A 25,928-nucleotide genomic window follows, 5' to 3' on the forward strand; every position below is an offset into this window, starting at 1 on the left:
AATTTAAGGAGCTATCTTGGATTGTTTTTTCCTTACCTGCAGGGTCTGACACTTCAGGACCTCAGCTTTTGCCAGTGAGAGCACTAAATGAAGTCTTCATTGGGGAGAGTCTATCGTCCAGGTACTTTTAAGCCTATGATCTTGAGTTCGGAATTTAATATTTTAGTATTTTTTTACGTGTTTATTCAATTTCTACAATCTAAGATTTGTGACTAATTAATACTGTATAAGCAATAGAAATGAATTATTTAATAAAATATTTCCAAAACCTTCATACATGTTAATACATGTTAAGAGGAAAGAAGGTTCGATGACCAGAAAAGTTTGTGAAACCCTAGGTTAAACAAAGATATTCAGATTTCTTTACTGCAGGCTTTCCCAGAGCCTTTAATCTGTCATATAGGTGGTTTATAAATGTTTATAAGAATGATATACTAGGCATACATTTGCAATTGATATAAAACTTTTATAGACAGTCCATATTAACATTTTCATACTAATTGTCTTAATAATATCTTTTAAAGCTGACTTATTTGTTTGCTTATTTTAATCTAGGATCCAATTAAGGATCACACATTGCATTTGGCCATCATGGCCCTTTAGAATTAATTAAGAAAAGTTCCTTAGCCCCAGCCGTATTTTGTCATTCATGATATTAATATTTTTGAATGGCGTACGCAAATTGCTTTGCAGAATATCTCTTATTTTAGATTTGTATGATTTTTCTTTTTCTGCATGATAAGATTCAGACTAAACATTTTTGTCAGAAATAGTACATAGGCAATACTGGATTCTTCTTAGGGCAACATCATAAGGCAAGTATATTGACAATTTAAAGTTTGTCACCATTATTACCAAAAATTAAAGTTAATAAAGTTCTTCATTTGGAGTATAAAAATATAGTATGTGTTTTATTACTGAAGAAATCTGTTTTGTGAGTGTTGAATATAACTTTGGCTTAAATTGTTAGCAGAATTTTTTGCAAAACTTTTTTTTGTGTGACATTAGTTACCAGTTATAAAATGACTGCCAGAATGTAAAGTTAATTTAACTCTTGGTAGTACTTTAGCACTTGCCTTACTTCTCATTTTGTGGATGTAAGTAAATTAGAGGTGGAAGACTAGAGGTGAATCTGTGTCCCACTTTGCTGCTACCAGAACCGTGTGACCCTTTGAAGTTCATGGAATTAATTCCCTAGTTTAGTGAGAGTTCCATCGATTCTGACATTCTGTTTATTCTAAGTCATATCTTTTCATAAGAAGTTTAATTATGTTGAGAGAAGTTTGTCTTAATTTAAAAAAGCTAGCCATGTTTTAGCCAGTGACTTAACTCACGTAGTACTGAAAAGAACAAAGCTTGATTCAATGGAATGATTTCAACAGTCTTTTTGAGTGTTGTAGTTATTTTGATTAATGTAATTTTAAATTTATTCAATAAAAATATATTGTGCACCTGCTATGTGTCATATGTGAGTCATGAGGGTGTGTAAAGATGAATAAGATAAAGGTGGTGGTATCTAAATTTTTTGGAGAGTGGTAAAATACATAATTTAAAAACTTGTTAAAAGTAGAATTTATTCTTCAAAGAAATCAAGTAAAAATATATTCTTTAAAGAACTTAAAAATGTAGTAAAGTGTAAAAATATATTTTATATAGTAAGACATACTATATATAAAGCATTTTTTCTTTTGCTGCATATCAAGTTTGAAGCAATATGGAAATGAATAATGGATACATTTATGTGATAGAAGAGAGAAGGGAGAAAATTTAACTCTAATTAGTGGTATAATCTAGTCATTATTGCTAAAGACATAAGAGAAGAGAGCAACGACTTTAAATGAGATTGGAGAAAGTCTACATTAAAATAAATCGATGACAAAGGTAAAAATGTTTTGTGAGTTTGTGCTTACTCTAGGGAAGCCATTTAATGGCTTATATTATTCTGTTTGTATATTTTAAAGGTTGTAACTTATGAGAGCTTCTACTAGCGTTGCTTTATAATTTGTACTTACTAAAAAATAACTTATAAAAGGAGTAAAACTGGGATCAATTGATAGATTTGGGAATTCAGTGAAGTCCCACTGGAGATTTTAGATTGAATGCTTTTATTTTCTGTGGCAGTAGTGATTCGGTTGATTTATCTCCTAAATAATGTCTGATGCTGCTTCTTTTGTGTTCTTTGATGCCTCACCTTATATCTGTACTAAGATAAGGACAGCAATGGTTTGGCTTCTGACACTATTGAAAAAGGTTTAACTATTGGAGCTATTAGCACTTGTTTGTAAAGATTCTATGACATAGACCCTCAGGCAGAAAGGAAATGAACATTTATTGGCTGCCTGCTCTGTGTCAGGCACTGTGTGTATTGTGTATGTTATTACTTTTAATGCTCATAGCAACCCTGTGAGAAAGGTGGTTGTATTTATCACTGAAAAAATTGAGATTTGGAGAGTTCAAATAACTTGTCCAAGTTCATATAATTAGCATCAGAACTGTCATATAAACCCAGTATTTCTGATTCCACATCCTATATTGAGGATTCACTATGCCCTGAAAACTTAAGTGCTTTGCTTGGAAAATATGAAGTGCAGCAATATTATTCCTGCCTCATTTATAATGTTCTTAGATTTAAGAACATTTTAAAAGCCCAATTTTTTTTTCTCTTTTCTCCTATTTGTTCTAACCTAGAATGTCTTATTCTTGGGCTGTAGCAGTGGACAATTTAAGAAGAAGTATACCCACTCTAAAGGGACTGTGAGTTTTATTGCTGCCTTACAAAAAATAATTTCCCTGAAACAGAAATTCTATGAGTTGACTAATTTTGATAAACCTGCATGTGAGAATAACACTAAATTTACTCATTGTTTTGGGCTCAACATCTCTCACCTGACTATACTTTTCTTCCTCTCCACCTCTGCTTCTCTTCTATCCCCATTTACCTCTAATCTCTTGTTTCTGTGTGATTCTGGCATAATAGCAGCCATTTCTATGGATTTGGCTGGGTTGTCTGTATGTAATAGGCTCCTAATGTATCTAAAATTCCTAATTTTCCAGGAAGACATAACAAAGCCATGAAATAGATTAAATGTGAATATTAGGCCTGCTCTCTTTTATTTTTATGAAGAATGTTGACTTCAAAGAAAAAATGAAAAGGAGTTGGTGTATCATATAAAACCTGCACAAATTAAGAGGTTGGCATTGAAAAGATTAGAATAAGAGAGAAATTATCTATAGAGTGTTAGTATTTGCAAGTATGTCTAATAATTCTCATTATTTTGAAAAGCTGTATTTTGTTAAGGGTTTATTTTAACTTTTTTATTTGCTGGGGAAGAATAACCCAGTGTTGATCAGACACCATTATTTTAAGATATAGCTTACGAAATAGGCTTTTACATGTTTCAAAAGTTCTTTGAATAATTGTAAGTCATTTATACTTTCATACAGTTAAAGAATAGTGTCATTTTTGCTGGTGTCAGAAAACCATTTGATTTCATATTTATGAAATACTCAAAGAAATATATATCTTTTAAGAAATTATAGTTCTATCCCTAGTTTTGTCCACTAATCCAGTACTGGTTGAGACTTTTCTTTAAAACTTTATCATCTCTGTTAGCTTACTATCAATTCAGAAGGCACATTAGTTTGTAACTTAAGAAACAAGAGTTTAGCAGAAACTGTTGGTAACTCGAAGGATTAGATACAGACTTAGATATTTCAAGGACTAGCTACCAAGAATGAAACTTGCCTAACAATGATATTTTCTTTTTGAATTCCGAAATAAAGCTCTGCATGTGTTAGATTCCATAAAAACAGTAGCAGCAATGCTAGGTAAAAATGTACAAGAAGCCCCTGTTTGAAATATTAAAGTATTGATAGAAAGGAGCATGTAGATTAGAGAGGGATGTAGACATGCAGAATTTGTTTTTAACTTTTTTTACTTAATCAGTATTGGAATTAGCATCATGATGTGTGTGTCTACTAGGTCAGGTTATGTCTAAGTCAAGCTGGCCTGTTTAGATTTCATCAGTTCTGAAAAAGACTTTTATTTACTGTGAGCCCTAAGTTGACCAAATCCAGTTTTATATTCTCCATTCATAGGGCTTCCTACTATGAGATTTCAGTTGATGATGGTCCATGGGAAAAGCAGAAGAGTTCAGGGCTCAATTTGTGTACCGGAACAGGATCAAAGGCTTGGTGAGTAACTTGGGATGTTGCTTATCAACTTTTCTGAAATATTTTAAGTAATGTAAGTTACTTCATATCTCATATTGGTGTATCTAAGGTCTCTAACACGCAAGAGGTAGCATGGTGGTGTTATATTGGTCGGCTCAGTTTCTGCTGCACTCATCGATTACGTTCCAGGAGTCCTGCCTTGATGTCTTAAATTACAGCTGCAGCCTGGATTTGGTCATTATTTAGCCTACTGCACTAGGTTTGTAAAGAGACAAAGGAAAATGAGAAATGTTTTTGGGACTATATTTATTTATTTTAAATGAATATTTTAAATAATAGTAAAGAAATGAAAACAAAGTACAATACAAAAAAATATGCTGAAAGTTTGTGCATTGAAGCCTAAACAGAGATAACCTGGGGCATCCTGTATCTTATTTACCCTGTAACCTCTCTCTGGGTAGTCTCTTCTACTTCTTAGTACACAAATGCAGGTGCCTCCCACACTTCTGTCTGTGGCAGTCTTCTCTCCTGAGTATAAACTCATCTTTTAAAATTACCTACTAAATAGAATGTTAATAGCATCTCAAATTCAACACATTCAAAACTGAATTTATTGTCTTCAGTTTTTCTTCCTGTGTTCCTTGTATTGCTTATTAGTATCCTTGTTTACCCTGAGTTCATGCTCTCGAGAAAAGACATTACTCCTCAAAACCTTGCTCTTACGTTGGAGTCTCCCTGTTCTCCCCTCTACACATACTGGTTCCTAAATCCCATCAGTTGTACTTCTAAAGTACTTGCCCTTTGTTTTTCCATTTCTACTGCTATTTCTTAGGTCTGGGCCCCCATCTTTTTAGTGAATTTTCTTTGTGCCTCACCCTTTATTCTTCAGGCTGTCATCCATTCTACAAATGGAGTAATATTTCTAAAATGTAGATAAAATCTGACTAGATCCCTTTGTGCTTTAAAAATTTTCATTGACTCCTATGTTCAGATTACTCAGTCTGTCATATAAAGCCCTTTAAATATAACCTGAGGTACCTTGCCAGCCTACTGCTGTCCTACTCTAACCCATCAGCACTCCGGAGACTGCTGCAGGCTACTTGCAATTCTCAGCACAAGCCATGTTCTCGCTAGGCTTTTTGTTTTTGCCCAGCGCAAATTCATCCCACATTGAATGCCTGAACACTCTACTTTCCATCCACTGGCCGAAAAATCCAGTTGTCAAATGTCATTCTCTGTAGGAAATCTTTACCAGGACCTACTTCCTTTTATAAGCATAATTGATTAATTTCTTTTTTGTCCTTCCCCAGCTCTTTTTCCTCATAGTGCTATTATAGCACGTACCACATTATTAGTTATCTAATAAACTAGTACCCAGCTAGTTTGAGCAACTTGAGGCATGTGAGTGGTGACTAGTGGGTTTTTTTTCCTGCCTAATTTTTTGTGTGCATAGCACTGTACCTAATACATATTCACTCAAATATTTTTTGAATAAGTGACTACATGCTCACAAATACAGCTAAAACAGTGTGTATCAAACTGATTTTTAAGTTTGGTAGTTTAAAATGGAGTTGTATTTCCTGTTTTTTCAGCATTACGTTTTTTACCCCTGTTACTTTGAATATACTGTGCTAGGTACTTTTTATACATTGACTTATAGAAATCCTGCAAGAAAGGAGTAGTATCCCTGTTTTATGAAGGAAGAAATAGAAGCTTAGCAAGGATAAATAATTAGGCTGAGGTCACACAACTAGTAAGTGTCAGAACCCGGGTACAAGCACAGGTGTGCTTGACTACAAAACCAATGTCTTTTTCACCGCTAGCTTTTAAATGGAGAGGGGGAGCTATCTAGAGAGGTCACACGGTTGAAAGATAAGTCACTAGGTTGTGAAGAATTATCAAGATAAACTTGCTAATCTTAAATAGTTCTTATGCTAAAGGCAATGGGCTACGACTTCTGCCGTGGAGGGCGGGGTTGTGTGTGGGTGTGTGTGTAATTTTGATAGGTTCAGTTTTCAAGCTTTTAGTATGGAGAAGAACATTAAGAATAAGAGGCATTATGCTTTTAAAGTAGTACCCCTTCCTCTGCCACACAGCTTCAAGTTGAGTCCTGAGTTGATGTTGCACTTGAATAAGTATGGCTTAGATTAGAATTTCAGTCTTTTCTATGTTGCTTATTAAAGTCTCTTATTGTCTCCTATGCTCTGGTGTAGAACTCGCTCTCACTAACTGTATCCTGTCTGTGCCACCTTGGTTATTCAGACTCTTTTCTTCTCTACTCAGCCCTGTGCAGTTCGCTTGCTTCTAACATGTTCCACCCTACTCCTTCTCATTACTGATAATTTATTTGCTATGATTGCATTTCCCATTCATCTTTTGTCCTTTTTTCTTCAGAAAACGGGGGGAGAGAAGAGAATCCTAGGAGCTGAGGGAAAGCTGTGTGTTTCTATATGTTAATAATTTTTATCTTATCACATTACCATTTCTGAGCATTTTCTTTGTCCCAAGCTAAGTATATTATTTAAATTCTCAAAAATACTCTGGAAGTAGGTGATTTTATTTTCATTAATAGAGTATAAAAAGCTTCAGAAGTTAACTGACTTGCCCAAAGCCGTGTGGCTAATAAATAGTGAAGGCAAGATTTAAATTCTGGACTTAACTCTAAATGGTAGACCTCTGAAGAATCACTGGAAAGAAAGAAATAGGGTAGCCTATTTCTTTTACTCTTCTTTTAATTTTTGATACAGAGATTGTTTTCCTATATGACCTTCTTAGTCCTTGCTTTGAATATGAAATGTGGAAATGTATAACTTAGAGTAAGCTAATTGTTATAACAGATAAACCCACAATCTCAGTGGCTTAACATAATCGAAGTTTATTTCTTGTTCCTGTGGAGTCCGAGTGTGTGTTTCTAATTGGCAGGTGACTCTCCTCCAAGTGGTGATTCAGGGAGCCAGGCTCCTTCCTTCATCTGGCTCTACCATCTTTTAAACATAGCTCCTAAAGTCGCTGTGCTCATTTACATCAAGCCACAGAAGGAGGGAAAGCAGGGAGGGTTACCTGTGGGAGGTTTATGAGACAGGCTTAAAAGTGTTGTTGGTGATGTCTACTCTCATTCCTTTAGCTAGAACTCAGTCACATGGCTATATGGCAAGAGGGGATGGAAAATATAGCCCAGCTGTGTGTCCAGGAAAAAAAAATGGGCTTAGGGAATAGCTATCCCATCTTTTCATTTTTAAAAATTCTTCCAGAGGACATAGGATGTAGGGGTTAATTTGCATAGCAAGTGTCTCTGAATTGTTGCATTATCATTTCAGTCCTCCTGCCGGTGTGGAATATTATTTACTACATACACTGGGAGAAGTACTACAGAGTGGGATCATATATGGTTCCATTAGTTCTTAAGACTGTTCCCAGTCTTCCTTCTCCATACATTCTGTCCTAGCAGACTTAATTAAGGGTGAGGAGGTGTTCTTAAGTGAGAGAGAAAGTTGTATTAGCTGATGAGGATAGAAGACTCAATTTGTCTTTCGATTTGTTTGTCTTTAGCAGAAATTATGTCTGGTTTCAAATGGGAACTCTTAGAATGGTGAAAGTTGTAGACAACAAAAAAGTCATCATGTGCTAGCTAACACCTGCTTATAGTTGGTCTTTGATGTAGAATGTAAACCACTCCTAAAGGTAGAGTGAAGTGGCTGAGATCCAGTTACAATCACAGGAAATTAGTCTTAATTTAATCATAACTCAGAGGACTTAATTTGGGTTGGTTTGTGGTATCCCTAATATTTCATAGTTCTAGGAATATTAGAGCAAGCCTTATAAGATTTTTGTTCTCTTAAATTAAATCTTAACTACAATAAGGAGATATTAGTCACTAAAATCTTTTGCCCTTTATATGTTTAATTCAATGAAACCCTAATAAACATAGCTCATTTTAGATTTAAAATAGAATTCCAAAATGGTATCTTCCAATAATGTGGCTATTCAGAGGAATTAGAATATAACTCATACATATCCCCAGCATTTGACATTTTCATTCAGTGTTGAGTTCTTGCCATGAGACAGGTAGTGCCCTAAGTGCCTTATGTCTTGGAGTATGTAACAGTAATACTAGTGAGAATAGGTATTGTGAACCTCACTAAACAATAAGAAAGAAAGTCAGGACACTTAAAGTATTTTGCTTTATACTCCGTAGTAAGTATGAGCAAAGGTACAGAGGCAAGAATGAGCTTGCTGTGGTTGGAATGTGAAATTGGAGTCAGATAATGGTGAAAAATAGAATCGGCAAGGGCCAGATCTTAGATTTTTTTAGCATAGGGATTTGGTCTGTGAATGACCCCAAATTTTTAATGTAAAAATTTGTGTATCTGCGTTCTTAAAAGAACGTCCAAAATGTTTTCACATTTCTCAAAATATGAAGGCTATAGGGTTAGAAGGATATGCGGAGTATCTCTTACTTCTCCTGAAAGAAGTTAAGAGCCACTGAATTAGGTTTAGAGTTGTGTGACTCATTATGTTATTCCTCCTCATTGGGATTATCTACTGAGGCCATGGGAGAAGAGTTACAAGGCAGTAGAAGAATTCTAAATTACTTGGGAGAATTTTTTTTTTTTTTTAAAAACACCTTTCCTTAACCATCTTTATAGACCCCAGGACAGAGTTACTTTTAAAAGTTATTCATATAGTGTTAACAATTCTTTTTAAGTGACTAAGTGAGGCATCATACTGGTAAAACATTTCTCACCTTAAAGGAAACTGTTTTATGATTTAAAGAAATATTTACACATGTTAAAAAATATGTTAAATAATACAAAAGGGCATACAATGAAAAGCTAGTCTCTCTTTCATTTCATATCTCTAGTACTAATCTCCAGACACAACTACCATATATATAAAATTGTTTTTTTTTAATATAAATAAAACAGGAAAGTAATATATATACTATATAATACCTTTGGTCTTTTAACTTAACATATTGGTTATCTTTCCATATCAGCACATGTAGTTCTGTTTTACTCTTTTCAATATCTATGGAGTACTCTGCTGAGTAGCTATAATAAAATTTATTTAACCAGTTTCCTATGGATATATATTTGAGTTGTTTTGCTATTATAAACAGTGCTTCAGTAAATATCCTTGTACGTGTCTTTGTGTATTACATGTGCAAGTATATTTTAGGGTAAATTACTGGATTGAAGAATAATGTTCATTTCAAATTTTAATAGTGCAGAATTGTCCTCCAACTGTAACTTCTATAATCCCATCAGTGTAGGAGAATACTTCTTTTCCCCTACCCATGCCAATATATTATTTATCAGTTTTTAATGCTTGCAAATCTGAGAAAAATCTTGTTTTAATTTGTATTTCCTTAAGTATGAGTAAGATTGAACATTGTTTCAGATAGGCCTGTGAACTGTTTGTCTGTGTACTTTGCCTGTTTTTTAAAACTAGGTGAGATGGCTATTGTCTTTCACTTGTTTTTTTTCCTGATAACTTCTAAGAGTTCTGTGTATATTAAGTAGCTTATTCCTTTTTCATTTTTAGTATGTTTTTAGAATTAAAACAAGAAAGAATTTATGTGGTGTTTGTTCCTAGGTCATTCAACATTAACAGGGTTGCAACTCAGGCTGTGGAGGATGTTTTAAATATTGGTGAGTACCAAAATGTGTTATAAGTTATAATATAATTATAATATGCTATATAATATATATATTATTATATGTTAGCTACTATATGACACAAAGTATTTTATTTAATCAAGATATTTTCCCCCTTTCCTTTTTCAATAGCAAAACGACAAGGAAATTTAAGTTTTCCGTTGAACAGAGAATTGGTAGAGAAAGGTCAGTGACAAATGATTGTTAACTACTAACAGTTTCCCTGAAGTTGTGTATCGATTTTGAGGATGTCATTGTGAAGTGTACTTGTCTAATTAGCAAAGCACAGTACTTTTTTGACTCAAACATGTTCTTAATATAATATCCATTTAAATATATTTAAACAATGAAAAGTTTAAAGCTGGGCTTTTATATTATGATTTTTGTCAACCATGAAATATAACCTCTATGTCAAAACAGTGTAACCGCAAACATGTCTTGGGGAATAGAAAAATACACATCTCATGGGGCCGGCCAGGTGGCGCAAGTGGTTGGGTGCGTGCGCTCCGCTGTGGTGGCCCGGGGTTCGCTCGTTTGGATCCCGGGCGCGCACCAATGCACTGCTTGGCAGGCCATGCTGTGGCGGCATCCCATATAAAGTGGAGGAAGATGGGCATGGCTGTTAGCCCAGGGCCAGTCTTCCTCAGCAAAAAGAGGAGGATTGGCAGATGTTAGCTCAGGGCCAATCTTCCCCACAAAAAAAAAAAAAAAGAAAAATACACATCTGGAAAAGCATGCTTAAACTCGGTGTGTCATTATTATCCTCTGAATGAGAAGGAATTCACTGAGCTGTGAATGCTCATCTTCACATTCACTACAATGTTCTCTTTAACCTTCTCTCACCTACTCCAGCCCAGTTACTTCAGGGTTCCTCTAAGAGGACTAGCACTGTTGGAGAAAGGATACTGATCAGGGAATTTGAAGACCTGGGTTCCAATCCTAGACCAACCAGTCTCTACTACGAGCAAGATTGTGATTCTCCACTCCTCTACTTCCTCAAATGTAAAATGAGGGTGTGGAAGTAGATCAATGGTGCGTAGGGATTCTTCAGATTTATTCTTTAAATTTTATTTTTTTAAAATATTTAAATTCTTAAACTGAAAAACACTTTGATTTGCGTGTGAAATTTTAATACGCTAAAGTCTACTCATCTACCGGGATCATTTTTGAACAGACCTCAAACTAAAGCTTTTCTTGCTATCTCTGTTTAAGAGTATCCTAAGATTTCAAGTGAATTATTTTTTAAAAACAACAAAAAAACCCAAACTTGTTTATAGTTCCATCTACCTAACTATGTAAGGATTTTTCAACATATACAACCAAAACAAAATACAGCCACCAATTGGATACGGCCACAGCTGTCGTCCATAAACACAAACACTTGAATTGGAGAGTTATCGCAATCGCCGCCTTCTTATTGGTTGCCTTTGAAATGATTTAGCAATACATAACAAAGTATTTTAATAGTGTCAGTTCATTTATTTGTATATTTTGGATTTCCACATAAGAATTCCTTTGTGGGAGAGGTATGCCTTTAAAATAGTTTGAAAACAGGACTAAATCTCTGAAGTCACTTTCAGCTCTCTAAAATGGACTCTGTTCTCCCTCTCTCATTCTGAGACCTAAAAGATTATTTTAATCATGGCTTATGAGCTAGCATTAGCATTAAATCTGTATCAAAAAAAGGAAAATTAGGCATTTTTAGTAATTGATTCCTCATTCTATAATTTGACTTAAAACATAATGTATATAAACCAACTGAAATTTATATTAGGTATACAAATTAATTTAAGAGTATATATAAAACACAGTAATTGATTTTTCCCTTAATAACATACCACTTCACTTTACTGAGTGTACATGACTCCTTTGAAGATTTGACTGTCCTCAGAAGCAATAGTGAACACCAGTGGTGCCGTCACTGCTGCAGACACTTCTGCAACTACTTCCTTTAGAGCTAGCACATTTTGTGTGTGAGTTTCCAGAGAGGCAATTTTTTATTTTTGAGAATGAATTAGACGTTTTTTAAGAGAACCAAATAATTCAAATGAAATTTTGGTAAATAAGGTAGATCATCTGACAGTCTTGTAATGTCTTTTAATGTGGCTCTCAATTAAACGTTCTTTCAAGCCTGATTTCTTTGTACAGTTGTCTTTAACCAGTTGTGCTTTGCATGACAACTTTCGTGTGACTCTTGATTAGAGAGAAAGCAGGTCCCAAAGATTTCTAAAAATATCTTGAGTAATGGCATTTTCATTGGAAAAACCATATTGCCTGTCATTGTTTGGGACTGCATTTTATATCAAGACTATTAACTTATGAACTTTTGACATGGTATTTTAGAAAAGAACTTGGCAGGAGAATATGGCAACTCAACTTGATTTTTGAGTGCCATAAACTAGTTCCTCTATTTTTGTTTAACTACCGACTTTGTAGTTTTTTTTCCTTTTTCCCAGATGTACTTATTTCTGCTATATTGTGGGTGATGTAGGTTTCTATGGGCTAATCTTGGAACGTAATCCACATTTATAAGGTTTTTTGCTTTTTTGATGGAATGTGTTCTGAGTTCCAAGAAACTTGCCACCAAACAGACCTGTGGGACAGAATTCCTTTAATTCCAGAATTACCCTTGGGGATAGCATCCATTTTTTCATTTTTGCACTTCTCAAGTGACCATCTTTTATTGAATGTGCTAATATTGGTGTTGTTTTCCTTCATAGTAACAAACGAATATAATGAATCACTACTCTACAGTCCAGAAGAGCCAAAAATACTTTTCAGTATTCGAGAACCAATAGCAAACAGAGTTTTCTCAAGCAGTCGTCAGCGTTGTTTTACCTCAAAGTAAGCTTCCACGGTCTGACTTGTGACTATGTTTTCATCCCTTGTAATTATAAAGCACACTTAGTTTTAAAAATATTCAATTTCATTAAATTCACTCATTCATACTTAATCTAGTGGGAAAAAAAGAACTTGTGGAACTAATGAGGTATCATACTAACCTGGCTCAAGTGATATTTTCTTTCAAACTGAATGTGCCATTTTAGAGAAACTAAAATTGAAGTGAATAGAATAAGAATGGTTACTTAATTGGGTGATGTGGATTTGTTTGTTTTTTAAATGTATTAAGACACAAAAAGGGCAAGTTATCATTTTAAAAGAAACTGGAAAGCAACCTGTTTTTCATATGCTGTAGAATAAAAGCAGAACAAACATTCATATAAAACCTAAGTTGTATATCAGTAAACCTTTAGAGTAGGATTCATTTCTATTCCTTAAAACTGAACCTTCTCCCACATCTATTGAATTTGCTTCAGTTTTTTTTTTTTTTTTTGAGGGGGGAAGGATATACATAAATGAATATAATTTCTTATTTTGTAAAAGTTGTCCAATTTTCCAAACTAACAAGAAAACCTATAATTATGAAAAAATGTTATCTAGCTCATGGCAAGCAAAGAACAGTTTAATTACAAGTTGCGGCTTATAGTGTGCATATTTTCCTTTTTGAGAATACACAATTGATTTTTTTCCAGGAAAGACACTAAAAAGGAAACTGATCTTACTTAAAAATCACTTTACTCATTTGAGAGTTAATTTTGATTAATCAACAAATCTATACTCATTTTGGATGAGACTACAAAGACTCATTTAAATTTTTGCTCATATAAATAGAATAGCTTCATGACTTCAGCACTTGGAAAGTATTTCAAATATGTCATAACAAGCACTTTAACAACAAAAGATTGATAAATTGAATACATTAGAATTAAGAACTTCTGTTAATGAAGACACCATTAAGAAAGTAAAAAGGCAAGCCACAGAGTGAGATATCTGCAGTACCTGTATCCAGCAGTGGACTCATATCCAGAATATATATTAAATAAAAATTCCTACAGTTCAGGAAGAAAAAGACAGGCAACCCAGTAGAAAAATGGCCAAAAGTCATGGACAGGCATTTCACAAAAGAGGATATCCAAATGGCTGATAAGCACGTGAAGAATGTCCTTTACCTTATTATTCATCTGGGAAATGCAAATTAAAATTACATAGTATAATACTATACACATCCACCAGAATGGCTAAATACCACTTGTTGGGAAAGTGGAGCAACTGGAACTTTCATACACTACTGTTAGGAATAGTTTGGAAAATTGTTTGGTAATTATCTCTCAAAGCTGAATATAGCCTATGTAGTGACCCAATAATTCCACTTCTAGGTCTGTATCCAACAGAAATGTATATATCAACAGAAATGTGTACACCAAAAGACATGCTCAAGAATATTCATAGCAGCACTACTCACAATAGGTAAAAACCCAAATGTCAATGAATAGAAGAGATAAGTAAATTTTGGTATTTTCATATAATGGAAGTGTTTTCATATAGCAATGAAAATGAACATACTACTATTACATGTAATAACATGGATGAATTTCACAAACATACTATTGGGCAAAAGAAGGCAGACACAGGCATCATATTGTATTCTTCCATTCATATAAAGTTCAAGAACAGACAAAGCTATTACTACAGTGGTGATTGAAATTAGGGTAGTGGATATGCTTGGGGAAGAGGGGCCAGGGATAGTGACTGGGAGATGGCAGTGAGGGAGCTTCCTGGGAGCTGGGTAACACTTCTGATTTGGGTGATGGTTACACAAGTGTGTTCATCAAGCTGTACCCTAGTAATTTGTGCCTCCTCTGTGTGTTATACTTACGTAAAAATTTTACATGAAAATAGTTACATTCTTGCTCCATACTTAAAATACTTGTGATGGTAATAACTCAACATTCAGTCACATGAAAAAAGCCTATGAATTCCATCAACTATGAACTTGTTCACTCATAATTGTTTGGGTGAATGGAGCTATCTTGAACACTTAAATTTTGAGATTTTGATAATGTACCCATATATTTACGTAGTTAACTAACTCTCTTATACCAAAGAGCAACTTGATTTTTAAAATCAAGGCCAAATGATCTGCCAGTTTAGACAAAAGTTAAAGGTTTTAAAGAACCTATGATTTAGGGTTAAGAAAACTGTTAATATTTAATGAGATGTTTCTTTCTGCTTAGGGTTTGTGTTCGTTCTCGTTGTTGGGATGCCTGTATGGTTGTGGATGGAGGAACTTCTTTTGAGTTTAATGATGGAGCAATTGCTTCAATGATGGTCAATAAAGAAGATGAGCTTCGAACTGTGCTTCTAGACCAGTGAAGGATTTCCTCAGATGACAAATTCTGATTACCGGAAAAATACTTTTACTGCATAAAGACTGCCTGTCATAAAGCTACATTTTTTTGGTTATTCTTGAGACTGGTTGACCCTAGGCTCAAAGGTGACTAATCAAGTGAGATTTGTATTATTATTCTGTTGGATTCTGATGGAAAAGATGTTCACTGTGTAAGAAAATGGATGGACTAAACTGATTGAATTGATACCAGTGAAATTTCTATATTGCTTACAATTGGTATCCAAAAGTGCTGATATCTTTTTAAATTGAGAAAGGTAGGCTCAAATAAAGGATTAAATGTTTAGGATTTGAAATACAACTGTATAAGTTTTTTTCTCTCCCTTTTCTCCTAACTTTGTGGAATTGGTCAGACCATATACATATCATTTGATTAGTGTATATTTTTTATAGTACCTAAAAATCAAGATTTTTAAAACATTTTGATGATGATGGAGAATTTTGATAAATCTTGACATTGACCTAATTGAAGTAGGAAACGTTTTTATATGTGCTGAGAATTTTCTAATTTCAGAACACAGTGATGTTGTTATGACTCTTTATTGATTTAAAATGTTCAAACAGTCATTTTTGAAATTATTTATAGACATTTTCATTTAATTGACTTTCAGGATAATTTTGACAGTGCTGGGTGAAATACATATATCTGGACAAAGTCGTGATGCTGTTACCAATCTATTGTCCAATAGCTATTCTAGGTCATAGGCAATTTTTTTTTTTTTAATGATTTGAGTCTAATAGATTTCTTCCATATTTAAAACTCTCTCACACGGATTCAAAGACTAAAAGAATGAACTGATTAGATATATTCTACTAGGAGTTTGGTCAGACCTTTAAAAAATATTTTCACATAGTGGTAGGAATATTGTCAGAAAGGAAATGGATTCTTTAATAAATATGCAAAACACATTAGTTTTGGAATTGCCTTTTAATTTCATGGTAGTTTTCACCTAGCTCATATTCCAAGTTTCACGTGTTAGCTTTGGAGGATAAAGTGTTATGGCTTTTCTTTTTTTCTCCCACTATAAGAATTCCTTTAGTTTGGGAGGAAACTATTTTTATCTAATTGTTAATATAAGTAATCCTAGAATTTTCACAAAAAGCACCTATTGCTGCATCATGAGACAATTGGTATTCTTATGCCATTTATTCAAAGTTGTATCTGTTTTTTTTCACTTGCTGTTAAAAATTTTTGTTCAATCATTGACATATTTATTGAACACCCACTCTGTGCCATGTACTGTGTCAAGTGGTGGATATACATTGATGAATGAAGCAGACAATCCTGACAGAACTTGAGTCGAGTGAGCTCAGAAGTAAATTCTGTGTAAGCTAGGATGTATAATCTAATTGAGTGCTCTTAGTTTTGCAATATGTAACATGTTCTTGTCAGATTTTTTATGTAAATGCTACTATACAAAGGTAATCTAGGTTTTGATGTATATCCAGAACAAGAATCTGTTTTTCTTTTTTTAATTAAGAGTATCTGCATAGATACCCATAGCAAAGAGTTTATATGATGCATACAATAAAAATTAGTGTTTTCTCAGACCTGGATCTAGTTTCCGGTTTGATTTAAAAATGATATACTTAAGATACCACTTTATAAAGAAGTGAAATTCCACACTATAGAAACTCCCCTAACAGCATAAAATACCTTCTTGACAAAAATGCCAACTCCATCTTTAAATCAAGGAAATCTGATTGTCCAAAATGGTACCATAGATCTGTTAATATGTAACATATTAATAGGTAACCTGTATGTAATATGTAAAATTGTTCATAAGCCATAGTTTAAAGGTTTAAAAAACACTTATTTGCTCCATTTGCAATATAACTTCTATTTCTGCTCTATGGTGGGGATTAATTTGTAAGAGATGATGAGAGGCAAAGGATGTTAGAATAGCAAAAATATTTTTTATGAATTAACCTTTTAATGGCAACTATATGTGAATAAAATTAAACTATTGTTATTTCTTCTTTTTTACTTCATGTATTTCCTTAACTCTTATGGGCTCATTACTTGAAAACTAGATTTTCTCAAAATATTATGTTTCAAAAGTCTTTTTCCCCACTGATGTGTATTATTCTGTGCCCTGCTGACTTCATTCACTGCTAATCTTTGACACAGAACCATGATTTGTCATGTAATCAGAGAGTAAAGTGCTTAACTTGTAAGTGTAGACTCTTCAGATAATTTTAACTTAATATTTTTGATGCTCCATATGTACTTATATTCATGGCCCCAGTAAATCAAATCATATGTTTTATTAAATGTATAGTCTTCAATGTAGAGAATTTCCACTGATTTCACTTTTTAAATATCAAAATGAACAATATGAATAAAAGAAGTAGAAAGAGCCAATTAACACAAATGTTTTATTGAAAAATATTCACTCGAGTTGAAAAAGTTGTCAAATATAAGTTTGAGGATACATTATCTATTGCTCTGCTTTGAAAATAATGTAAATTTAGACTTTAAATCACTAAATTCATTCCATTGTACCAATATACCATAATATATGCATCATTATACTTAAGGATAGATAGTATCTACCAAGACAGTTGTGCAAAGAAGATCCCAGGGATAATGTGATATGTAAATGATATAATGAAAAATATTATATATATTGGAGGGGAGGGAAAAGAGTAAATGTACTGCTGAACTATAAAGAGGAATTGTTTAAATGACAATTTTCAATTTCTTTAACATTAAAAATAACTATGAAGGGATTAAGGCATAAGTCAATGAGAAGGTGTATTAAATTTTCTATATTAAAGAAAGTATGAAGAGTATTTTTTGAGTGTCATGGGCTTTATTTTAAGATGCATTGTTAAGAAAATTACTGCCTAAACAAGGAGGAACTAAAGAGAAAAATAGAAAAGAATATTTTGTGTTAATTTGAATATTCTATAGGATAGCAAAGGCATGGATTAACTAATTTTGTTCATTTTTCCCTGTTCAAAAATCAAACATCAATAGCTAAAAAAAAAAAAAATCAAACTTGTGATCCTGAAAAGACTGATTAAGAGATCTGAACGATACACAGCTTTTTTTTTTTGTTTTTTTGGTGAGGAAGATTGGCCCTGAACGAACATCTGTTGCCAATCCCCCCCCCTTTTTTTTTGCTTAAGGAAGACGGGCCCTGGGCTACATCTGTGCCAACCTTCCTCTATTTTGTACATGAGTCACTGCCACAGCATGTCTTGATGAATGGTGTTGGTCTGCACCGGGGATCCGAACCTGCGAACCCCAGGCCACTGAAACGAAGCACGCTGAACTTAACCACTGTGCCCCTGGGCTGGCCCCAATACACAGCTTTTTATATCAGTAGATTGGGAGTAGAGATTGAGTTCTGATTTGTACCTTCTCACAATGAATACTTAAAGATTGGCACAGCTGGAGAGGAAAGTGCCTATTACGATAATAAACGATAGTTTTACAATACTGAAACTTAACATTCTTTACTTATAGAGTGTGTGTGTGGGGAGGAGCTGATGTATGGATGGTTGAAGTAAGCAGGCCAGTACTTGAGAACCAGGTTTTGACAAACTGTTAAGTAGACATTTCCCCCAACTGCAACTATTGTTTTTGCCCCATGCTTATTTTCTTTGAATGGACGAAGACGGCTTGAATGATTTGTCAGGTTGTCACCACACTAGATTGGTTCTTCTTGGCTTTCACAAGAAAATAATCTATTTAAAATACCTTTGGTAATTAAGCTTTGTTATGTAGTTACATATTTCCCCCTGGCTCAGATCTTCCCTTCAAAGCATCTTTTCTTCATGAAATGATTCTTCACAAAATCATTCTCTTAATCTTTTAAATATTTCCATTAGCCTTTCAAATGGGTTATTGTGGATTATCCACTTGACATGTAGTTTTAGACTAAAATATTGCTGAATTCTTACCCTTCTATGTACTTTCTGGCTCTTGCAGCAATACCACTGCAAATTAACTTATAATTATTATCCTGAGTAGTAACTTAATAGTTTCTAGTGAAAAAGGCATTTTAAAAGCCAATATAAATGACAGTATGGCCAGTATTTTTTTAAAAAGGCAATATAAATGTGAGGTAATGGTTGGGATATAATACATTCTAGTGTGCCTATTAGAAAATGTAGGACTATGGAAATTAGTGCACTTTATAGTCTCTCCTATCAATCATGGCCCCTGCCATCATAGGACCTTTTTAAAATATAGTGATTTTAATGCTCAAAATTGCAAGTTAAATATTTTGGTATTTGGTTTGAGAAATACCAAAATATCAGCATTTTAATATTTAGAGTCACTAAAAAGTAAAAATAAATACCAAATATTGAAAATAATTCAAATATTAAACTGAGAACAAATCCATAAAATGAAGTTAGTACAGGCTGTAGGGCTTCAACCTGTATAACGAAGTTAGTCTCTTGGTGAAAACACCTTTTTGACTTCCTGGGCTATCTGGCTGGGTGGGGAGGGGGAGAGGAAAAGCCAAAAGCCTTTTTGGAATAAGCCTTTTTGCTTGTTCCAGGGTTAGGGTATCCAGTGGAAAGGAGTTTCTTTCTAGTTTCCCCAGTTCTTGGATTACTTAGTGCCTTTCATATGTTCTGCACCTTCCCTTGTGCTGTTGTTCAAACACGATATCCTCCACATTGTTAGATCTTCAGTAATTGTTGGATTGAAATTGAGTTCACCAAGATAGAAGGGACACAAGTCACTTTATCCAGAAATAAAAATTTTGCACTTGGCCAGAGTGTCCCTCATATCTCTGGAACTTGTGGCTAGGGTATAGGAAAGGGAGGAATCAAGGGAAAGGGCTGGAAGCAGATGTTAACATCATAAAAAGAATGACAGCCAGATGTTATGTGCCTCTTGATGGAAGAACATACTACTACCTGTCAACTATCTCCTAAAAAAAGAACTTGATGAGTCACTAGATCAGGTTTTCTCAACACCAGCACTATTGATGTTTTGGACCAGATAATTCTTTGTTGTGGGGAGCTGTCCTGTGTATTGTAGGATGGTTAGCATCCTCAGCCTCTATGCACTAGATACCAGTAGCACCTCTCCACTTGTGACAACCAAAATTGTCTTCAGATATTACCAAATATCTGCTGGGGTGCAAAATCACCTTTAATCTAGAGCTGTTTGCTGCTAGATCTAACCACCAGTTCATGGAAATAGGGAACAGATTAACCTGTTAAACATCAATCATTCCAGGGATCACATCAGCAAAGTCCAGAATGTGGAACCAGGGACAAACAACCAGTTTCTTCAATTAATAAATTACAAGGGAAGAAAGAGAAGGGGACCCTAAAGATTGGGGCTGGCCCAGTGGCATAATGGTTAAGTTTGCACACTCTGCTTCCGCAGCCTGGGGTTCGCAGGTTCGGATCCTGGGTGCGGACCTACACACCGCTTATCAAGCCATGCTGTAGCGGCATCCCACATGTAAAATAGAGGAAGATGGGCACAGGTGTTAGCCCAGGGCCAATCTTCCTCAGCAAAAAGAGGAGGATCAGCAACAGATGTTAGTTCAGGGCTAACCTTCCTCACTAAAAAAAAAAAAGGAGACGTAAGAGAATGTCAGTCAGTCCTGGCCAGAGCAATTAGGTAAGAAAAAGAAAGAAAAGGCCCCCAAATTGGAAATGAAGAAGTAAAACTGTCACTATTTGTAGATAACATGATGTTATATATAGAAAACCCTAAAGACTCCACGAAAAAACTGTTAGAACTAATAAATGAATTTGGTAAAATTGCAGTATACAAAGTCAATATACAGAAATCTGTTGCATTTCTACACACTAGTAATAAACTATCAGAAAGAGAACCTTAAAAAGCAATCCCATTTACAATTGCGTCAAAAAGAATAAAATACCTAGGGATAAATTGAACTAAGGAGGTAAAAGACCTATAGACTGAAAACTATAAGACATTGATGAAAAAAATTGAAGAGGACACAAATAAATGGAAAGATATTTCATACTCAGGGATTGGAAGAATTCATGTTAAAATGTCCATACTGCCCAAAGTAATCTACAGATTCAATGCAATCCCTATCAAAATTCCAATGGCATTTTTCACAGAAATAGAACAAACAATCCTAAAATTTGTATGGAACCCCAAAGGACCCGGAATGGGCAAGCAAACTTGAGAGAGAACAACGAAGCTGGAGGCATCACACTCCTTGATTTCAAATGCTATTACAAAGCTATAATAGTAATCAAAATAGTATGGTACTCATAAAAACAGATACATAGATCAATGGAATAGGACAGAGAGCCCAGAAATAAACCCACTCATATATGGGCAATTAATTTATGACAAAGGAGCCAAGAATACATAAAGGGTAAAGGACAGTCTCTTCAATAAATGGTGCTGGGAAAACTGGACAGCCACATGCAAAAGAATGAAACTGGACCACTATCTTACATCATACACAAAAATCAACTGAAAATGGATTAAAGACTTGAATGTAAGACCCAAAACCATAAAATTCCTAGAAGAAAACATAGGCAGTAAGCTCCCTGATATCAGTCTTATGGATGATTTCCGGATTTGACACAGAAAGCAAAGGCAGCAAAAGCAAATATAAACAAGTGGGACTACATCAAACTAAAAACCTGCACAGCAAAGGAAACCAGCAACAAATGAAAAGGCAACCTACCACATGGGAGAAAATATTTGCCAATCATTCATCTGATAAGCGGCTAATATCCAAAATATGTAAGGAACTCATACAACTCAATAACAAAAAACCAAACAATCCCCTTAAAATGGGCAGAGGAATAAAACAGACATTTTTCCAAAGAAGACATATAGATGGCCAAACAGTTACATGAAAAGATGCTCAACATCACTAATCATCAGGGAAATGTAAATCAAAACCACAATGAGATATCACCTCACACCTGTTAGAATGGCTATCATCAAAAAGACAAGAGAAAAGTGTGGGCAAGGATGTAGAGAAAAGGGAACACTTGTGTACTGTTGGTGGGAATGTAAATTGGTGTAGACAATATGGAAAACAGTACGGAGGTTCCTCAAAAAATTAAAAATACAACTACCATATGATCCAGCAATCCCACTTCAGGATGGGAGAAAACACTAACTTGAAAAGATACCTGCAGGCCCATGTTCATTGCAGCATTATTTACAATAGCCAAGATATGGAAACAACCTAAATGTCCATCAACAGATAAATGGATAAAGAAAATGTGGTATATACGTACAGTGGACTATTATTCGGCCATAAAAAGAATGAAATCTTGCCATTTGCGACAACATAGATGGACCTTGAGGACATTATGCTAAGTGAAATAAGACAGAGCAAGACAAATACTCTATGATCTCCTTTATATGTGGACTCTAAAACAACGACAAAAAATCAAGCTCATAGACACAGAGAACAGATTGGTGGTTGCCAGAGGCTGGGGGTGGGGGTAGGTGAAATGGGTGAAACTTAAACTTCCAGTTTTGAAATAAGTCATGGGGACGTAATGTACAGCATGGCGACTATAGTTAATAATACTGTATTGCATATTTGAAAGCTGCTAAGAGAGTAGATTTTTTTTTTGTGAGGAAGATCAGCCCTGAGCTAACATCCATGCTAATCCTCCTCTTTTTGCTGAGGAAGACCGGCTCTGAGCTAACATCTATTGCCAATCCTCCTCCTTTTTTTCTTTTTCCTCCCCAAAGCCCCAGTAGACAGTTGTATGTGGTAGTTGCACATCCTGCTAGTTGCTGTATGTGGGACGCCGCCTCAGCATGGCTGGACAAGTGGTGCGTCGGTGTGCGGGTGCGCGCCCAGGATCCGAACCCCGGCCGCCAGTATCGGAGCACGCGCACTTAACCGCTAAGCAAGGGGGCCAGCCCCCAAGAGAGTGGATCTTAAAAGCTTTCATCACAAGAAAAAAAATCTGTAACTGTGTACGGTGACAAATGTTAACTAGACTTTATTGTGGTGATCATTTTGCAATATATAGAAATATTGAATCATTATGTTTTCTGTCAATTAGACCTTAACAAAAAAGAAAAGAGAGGATGTCAATCAAATGCAATATGTGGACCATGTTTGGTTCTGATCAAAACAAACCCATATAATAAAACCAGAGATAACTGAGGAATTTTCACCACCATTTTGATATTTAATGTTTCAGAATTAATTCAGGAGAATCTCTATTCTTTAGACTTAGATACTGAATATTTATGAAGTCATAGGCCTGGGTTGTGCTTCAAAGCAATCTGTGTGAGTGCATGTGTATGGGGTGGGGAGGTGGATGAGATGATGGATAAAATGAGATTGGCCATGAGTCAATGACTGCTGAAAACAAATGATGAGGTTGATCATATTCTCTACTTTTCACATTTATTTGACATTTTTCATAATTAAAAACAGAAAAGGAACCACAGTAGTGATCATGTCAAAAAAGAAGGAAAAAACTGGGTGATATCCAAGAAGTATCACCATTCTACCATATGAATGAACGGGTTCAAAAGGAATTGAATTCCTGGAAGACCTTGGAGTATAGGGTGAACTATCCAAATAGTTTGCTAATAAGAATAAACTACACAGTATGAGCTGATCAAGTCTGTAAAGTGCTGACTTTTATTGATAGTACTTGGCTATCACATTAATCACTTGAATTTCAAATGTTTTATAAATGTGATTACTTTTTGAGGCACTCTAAAGATAATAAGCCTGCATTTAGCACACTGTCAGAAAGCATGATGAACTATCATTTTAATTTGACAACAAGCATATGAAGTAGACGGGGCAAAAAGGACCATTTCAGAGGTCTTTTGAAGGGTCTTATTTAGAGGGCTGAGATAAATGGCACACCACACCAAATGCTATCTATTTTAACCACAGTACTTAAGGAAGAAAGAGAAAGGATAAAGGAACACAACTTAGCTGAAGTACTCATTTTTATAAAAATGTTTTATTTTAAAACAAGTCTATAAAAGTAGAAATCACATATAAAAATACAGATTACTCTGACACGTCAGCAAAATAGCTTATGGCTGGACTTGAGTTTGGAAGTACTGCGTGTTTGAGGGCACCCGGAAGTCACAGTCCAACCGGATTCTATCACCAGCCCTTGCCACTAATCTGTAAACAATAATTTCAAGTAGTATTTAGCACTTCTTAACTACTACAAAATTGAAACAATCATTTCCTGTATAACACTATTTTGAAATGTTCTTCCTTAGGTCTCAGCAGATAAGGGCACTTCATACCATTGTTTCTAACATTTGAAAAATCTGATTTAAAAAAACAATGTTAATACAAATGAGGGGTTTTGGCTTTTTTGTTCCATTTTGAACATACAGGGAGGTCATCAATTTAAATAAGAAATTAGTGTTTTATGTTTATTTTAAAAGTAGAATTTAATCCTCTTGCTTCTATGTCCCATTAAAAAAAAATCACTGATGCTATGAAAGGTTCAACATTTGAGTCTTAACTGTTATGCAGGTGCAAGTTGTGTTCACTGCTCTAAAACTGCATGGAACACACACCTGCTTCTAGTGTGTATTTCTGATTGAAAGGAACATGCAGTTCTTAGGGAACTTTAGGTCCAGTAACCTTATAAAATACGTAGTTTCAAACAATTATTGTGGGAGACCACTAAAAAAAAAAGACAATTTAAAATACTTGATTCCAGAGTAATATAAAAATAACTTTAAGAACCTCAGCAATAAAGGAAAATGGCAGGCACCTTCAGTCCAGGATTCCATCCAACATTTCAAGAACGGAGGCTGACTGGTTACTACCACCTTTCTAAAACAAAGCAAGTCATTTTAAAAGCTAAAGAACCCACGTCAACATAATTTGATCATAAAGTAGAAGACCACAATTGATATTTCCTCAGCTAATTTAGAATTCTGGGAACACAGTACATTAAAGGATACTTCATTAATGTGCATTAGAAGATACATCAGATGAACCTGACATAGGAAATCGCCTCTTGAGCCTTCAAATTCTATACCAATTCTATACCTCTGATTGTTTTTTTTTTCTCTTTTTATTCAGGTTTTAAGGTGAATTACCCAGGGCTATTTGTTTCCATGAGCCTAATTTCAAATCTAAAGGCAAAGGTGAAATGTGTACTTTTCTTTTTCTATCCCCTAGAAGAGACTGCCTCAAATCTACTATCCTATGATTCTTTCTGTTCAGCTCACAATACGAATAGCTTATTCTTCAATCTATGTCTTATAAAGCAAGACAGAAAATTAAAGAAAGTTAAGTTGCCATATAGGCTATGAAAATGATTTGCTGGTGGTGATTTTTAGGCTTGATTCTAAATAGATTTAATAAAAGGGCACTTGGAAGAGGTGGCTCAAATTTTGCTCTTTAAGGTATCCTGAAATTATAGGCTCACTCTCCTAAAATTTCAAAAGGCCTACAACTTAGGGTCTGAAAGGCATAGCAGTGACAGAAGCTTTTATAGTCATTTTTAAAAGCAACACTTCATAGTTTTCTCTCTCAAATGGTTCTCTAATATACTTGCAGAATAAAGGCAAAGGGAAAACCAAGAATAAAAATAGCTGAGTGCTCCCACAATTGGGCTTCCTGCCTACTTTCCCTGTTCCAAAGAGAAGAGGAGACACCATCCTGCAATAAATACTTCATAGACAACTGGGCTTTTGCAGTGTCAGTCGGCATTTGATGCCCCATATCTCCTGGTTCTTTTTGTTGCCAATGGTCGGCCTGGCAATGGTGGTGAAATGGGAGCAATTAATCTGTAGATGAGGGAGGGCTTCCTTTAACAGTTGAAGGGTACTGTCAGGTACGATTCCAAAAACTTGTAGTGTTTTTAGTGTGGGAATTTCTCCAAGTTCACTGGAAAGGAAGAGAGAGACT

General features: G+C 34.7%; 2 protein-coding genes across 7 annotated transcripts in view; one reads left to right on the plus strand and one right to left on the minus strand.

The window, feature by feature from the left end:
- The window catches only part of NADK2 (NAD kinase 2, mitochondrial), a 44,065-nt gene extending 26,191 nt beyond the window's left edge, over nt 1-17,874 (plus strand). For 2 of the 5 annotated variants that reach the window (XM_058564222.1, XM_058564223.1), the window contains 7 exons: nt 43-121; nt 2,689-2,754; nt 4,099-4,194; nt 9,769-9,824; nt 9,963-10,016; nt 12,551-12,674; nt 14,906-17,874. In XM_058564222.1, the coding sequence (XP_058420205.1) occupies nt 43-121; nt 2,689-2,754; nt 4,099-4,194; nt 9,769-9,824; nt 9,963-10,016; nt 12,551-12,674; nt 14,906-15,044 (614 nt within the window). In that variant the 3' untranslated portion in view covers nt 15,045-17,874. The remainder of the gene's footprint in view (nt 1-42; nt 122-2,688; nt 2,755-4,098; nt 4,195-9,768; nt 9,825-9,962; nt 10,017-12,550; nt 12,675-14,905) is intronic. The other 3 variants (XM_058564224.1, XM_058564225.1, XM_058564226.1) reach the window with 2 other exon arrangements.
- Nucleotides 17,875-23,987: 6,113 nt separating this feature from the next.
- Nucleotides 23,988-25,928, minus strand: part of SKP2 (S-phase kinase associated protein 2) — a 31,508-nt gene continuing 29,567 nt past the window's right edge. For both annotated transcript variants that reach the window (XM_058564237.1, XM_058564236.1), the window contains one exon: nt 23,988-25,907. In XM_058564237.1, the coding sequence (XP_058420220.1) occupies nt 25,694-25,907 (214 nt within the window). In that variant the 3' untranslated portion in view covers nt 23,988-25,693. The remainder of the gene's footprint in view (nt 25,908-25,928) is intronic.

This window comes from Diceros bicornis, chromosome 20 (genome assembly GCF_020826845.1).
Source record: "Diceros bicornis minor isolate mBicDic1 chromosome 20, mDicBic1.mat.cur, whole genome shotgun sequence".
In the NCBI taxonomy this organism is placed as follows: domain Eukaryota; kingdom Metazoa; phylum Chordata; class Mammalia; order Perissodactyla; family Rhinocerotidae; genus Diceros; species Diceros bicornis.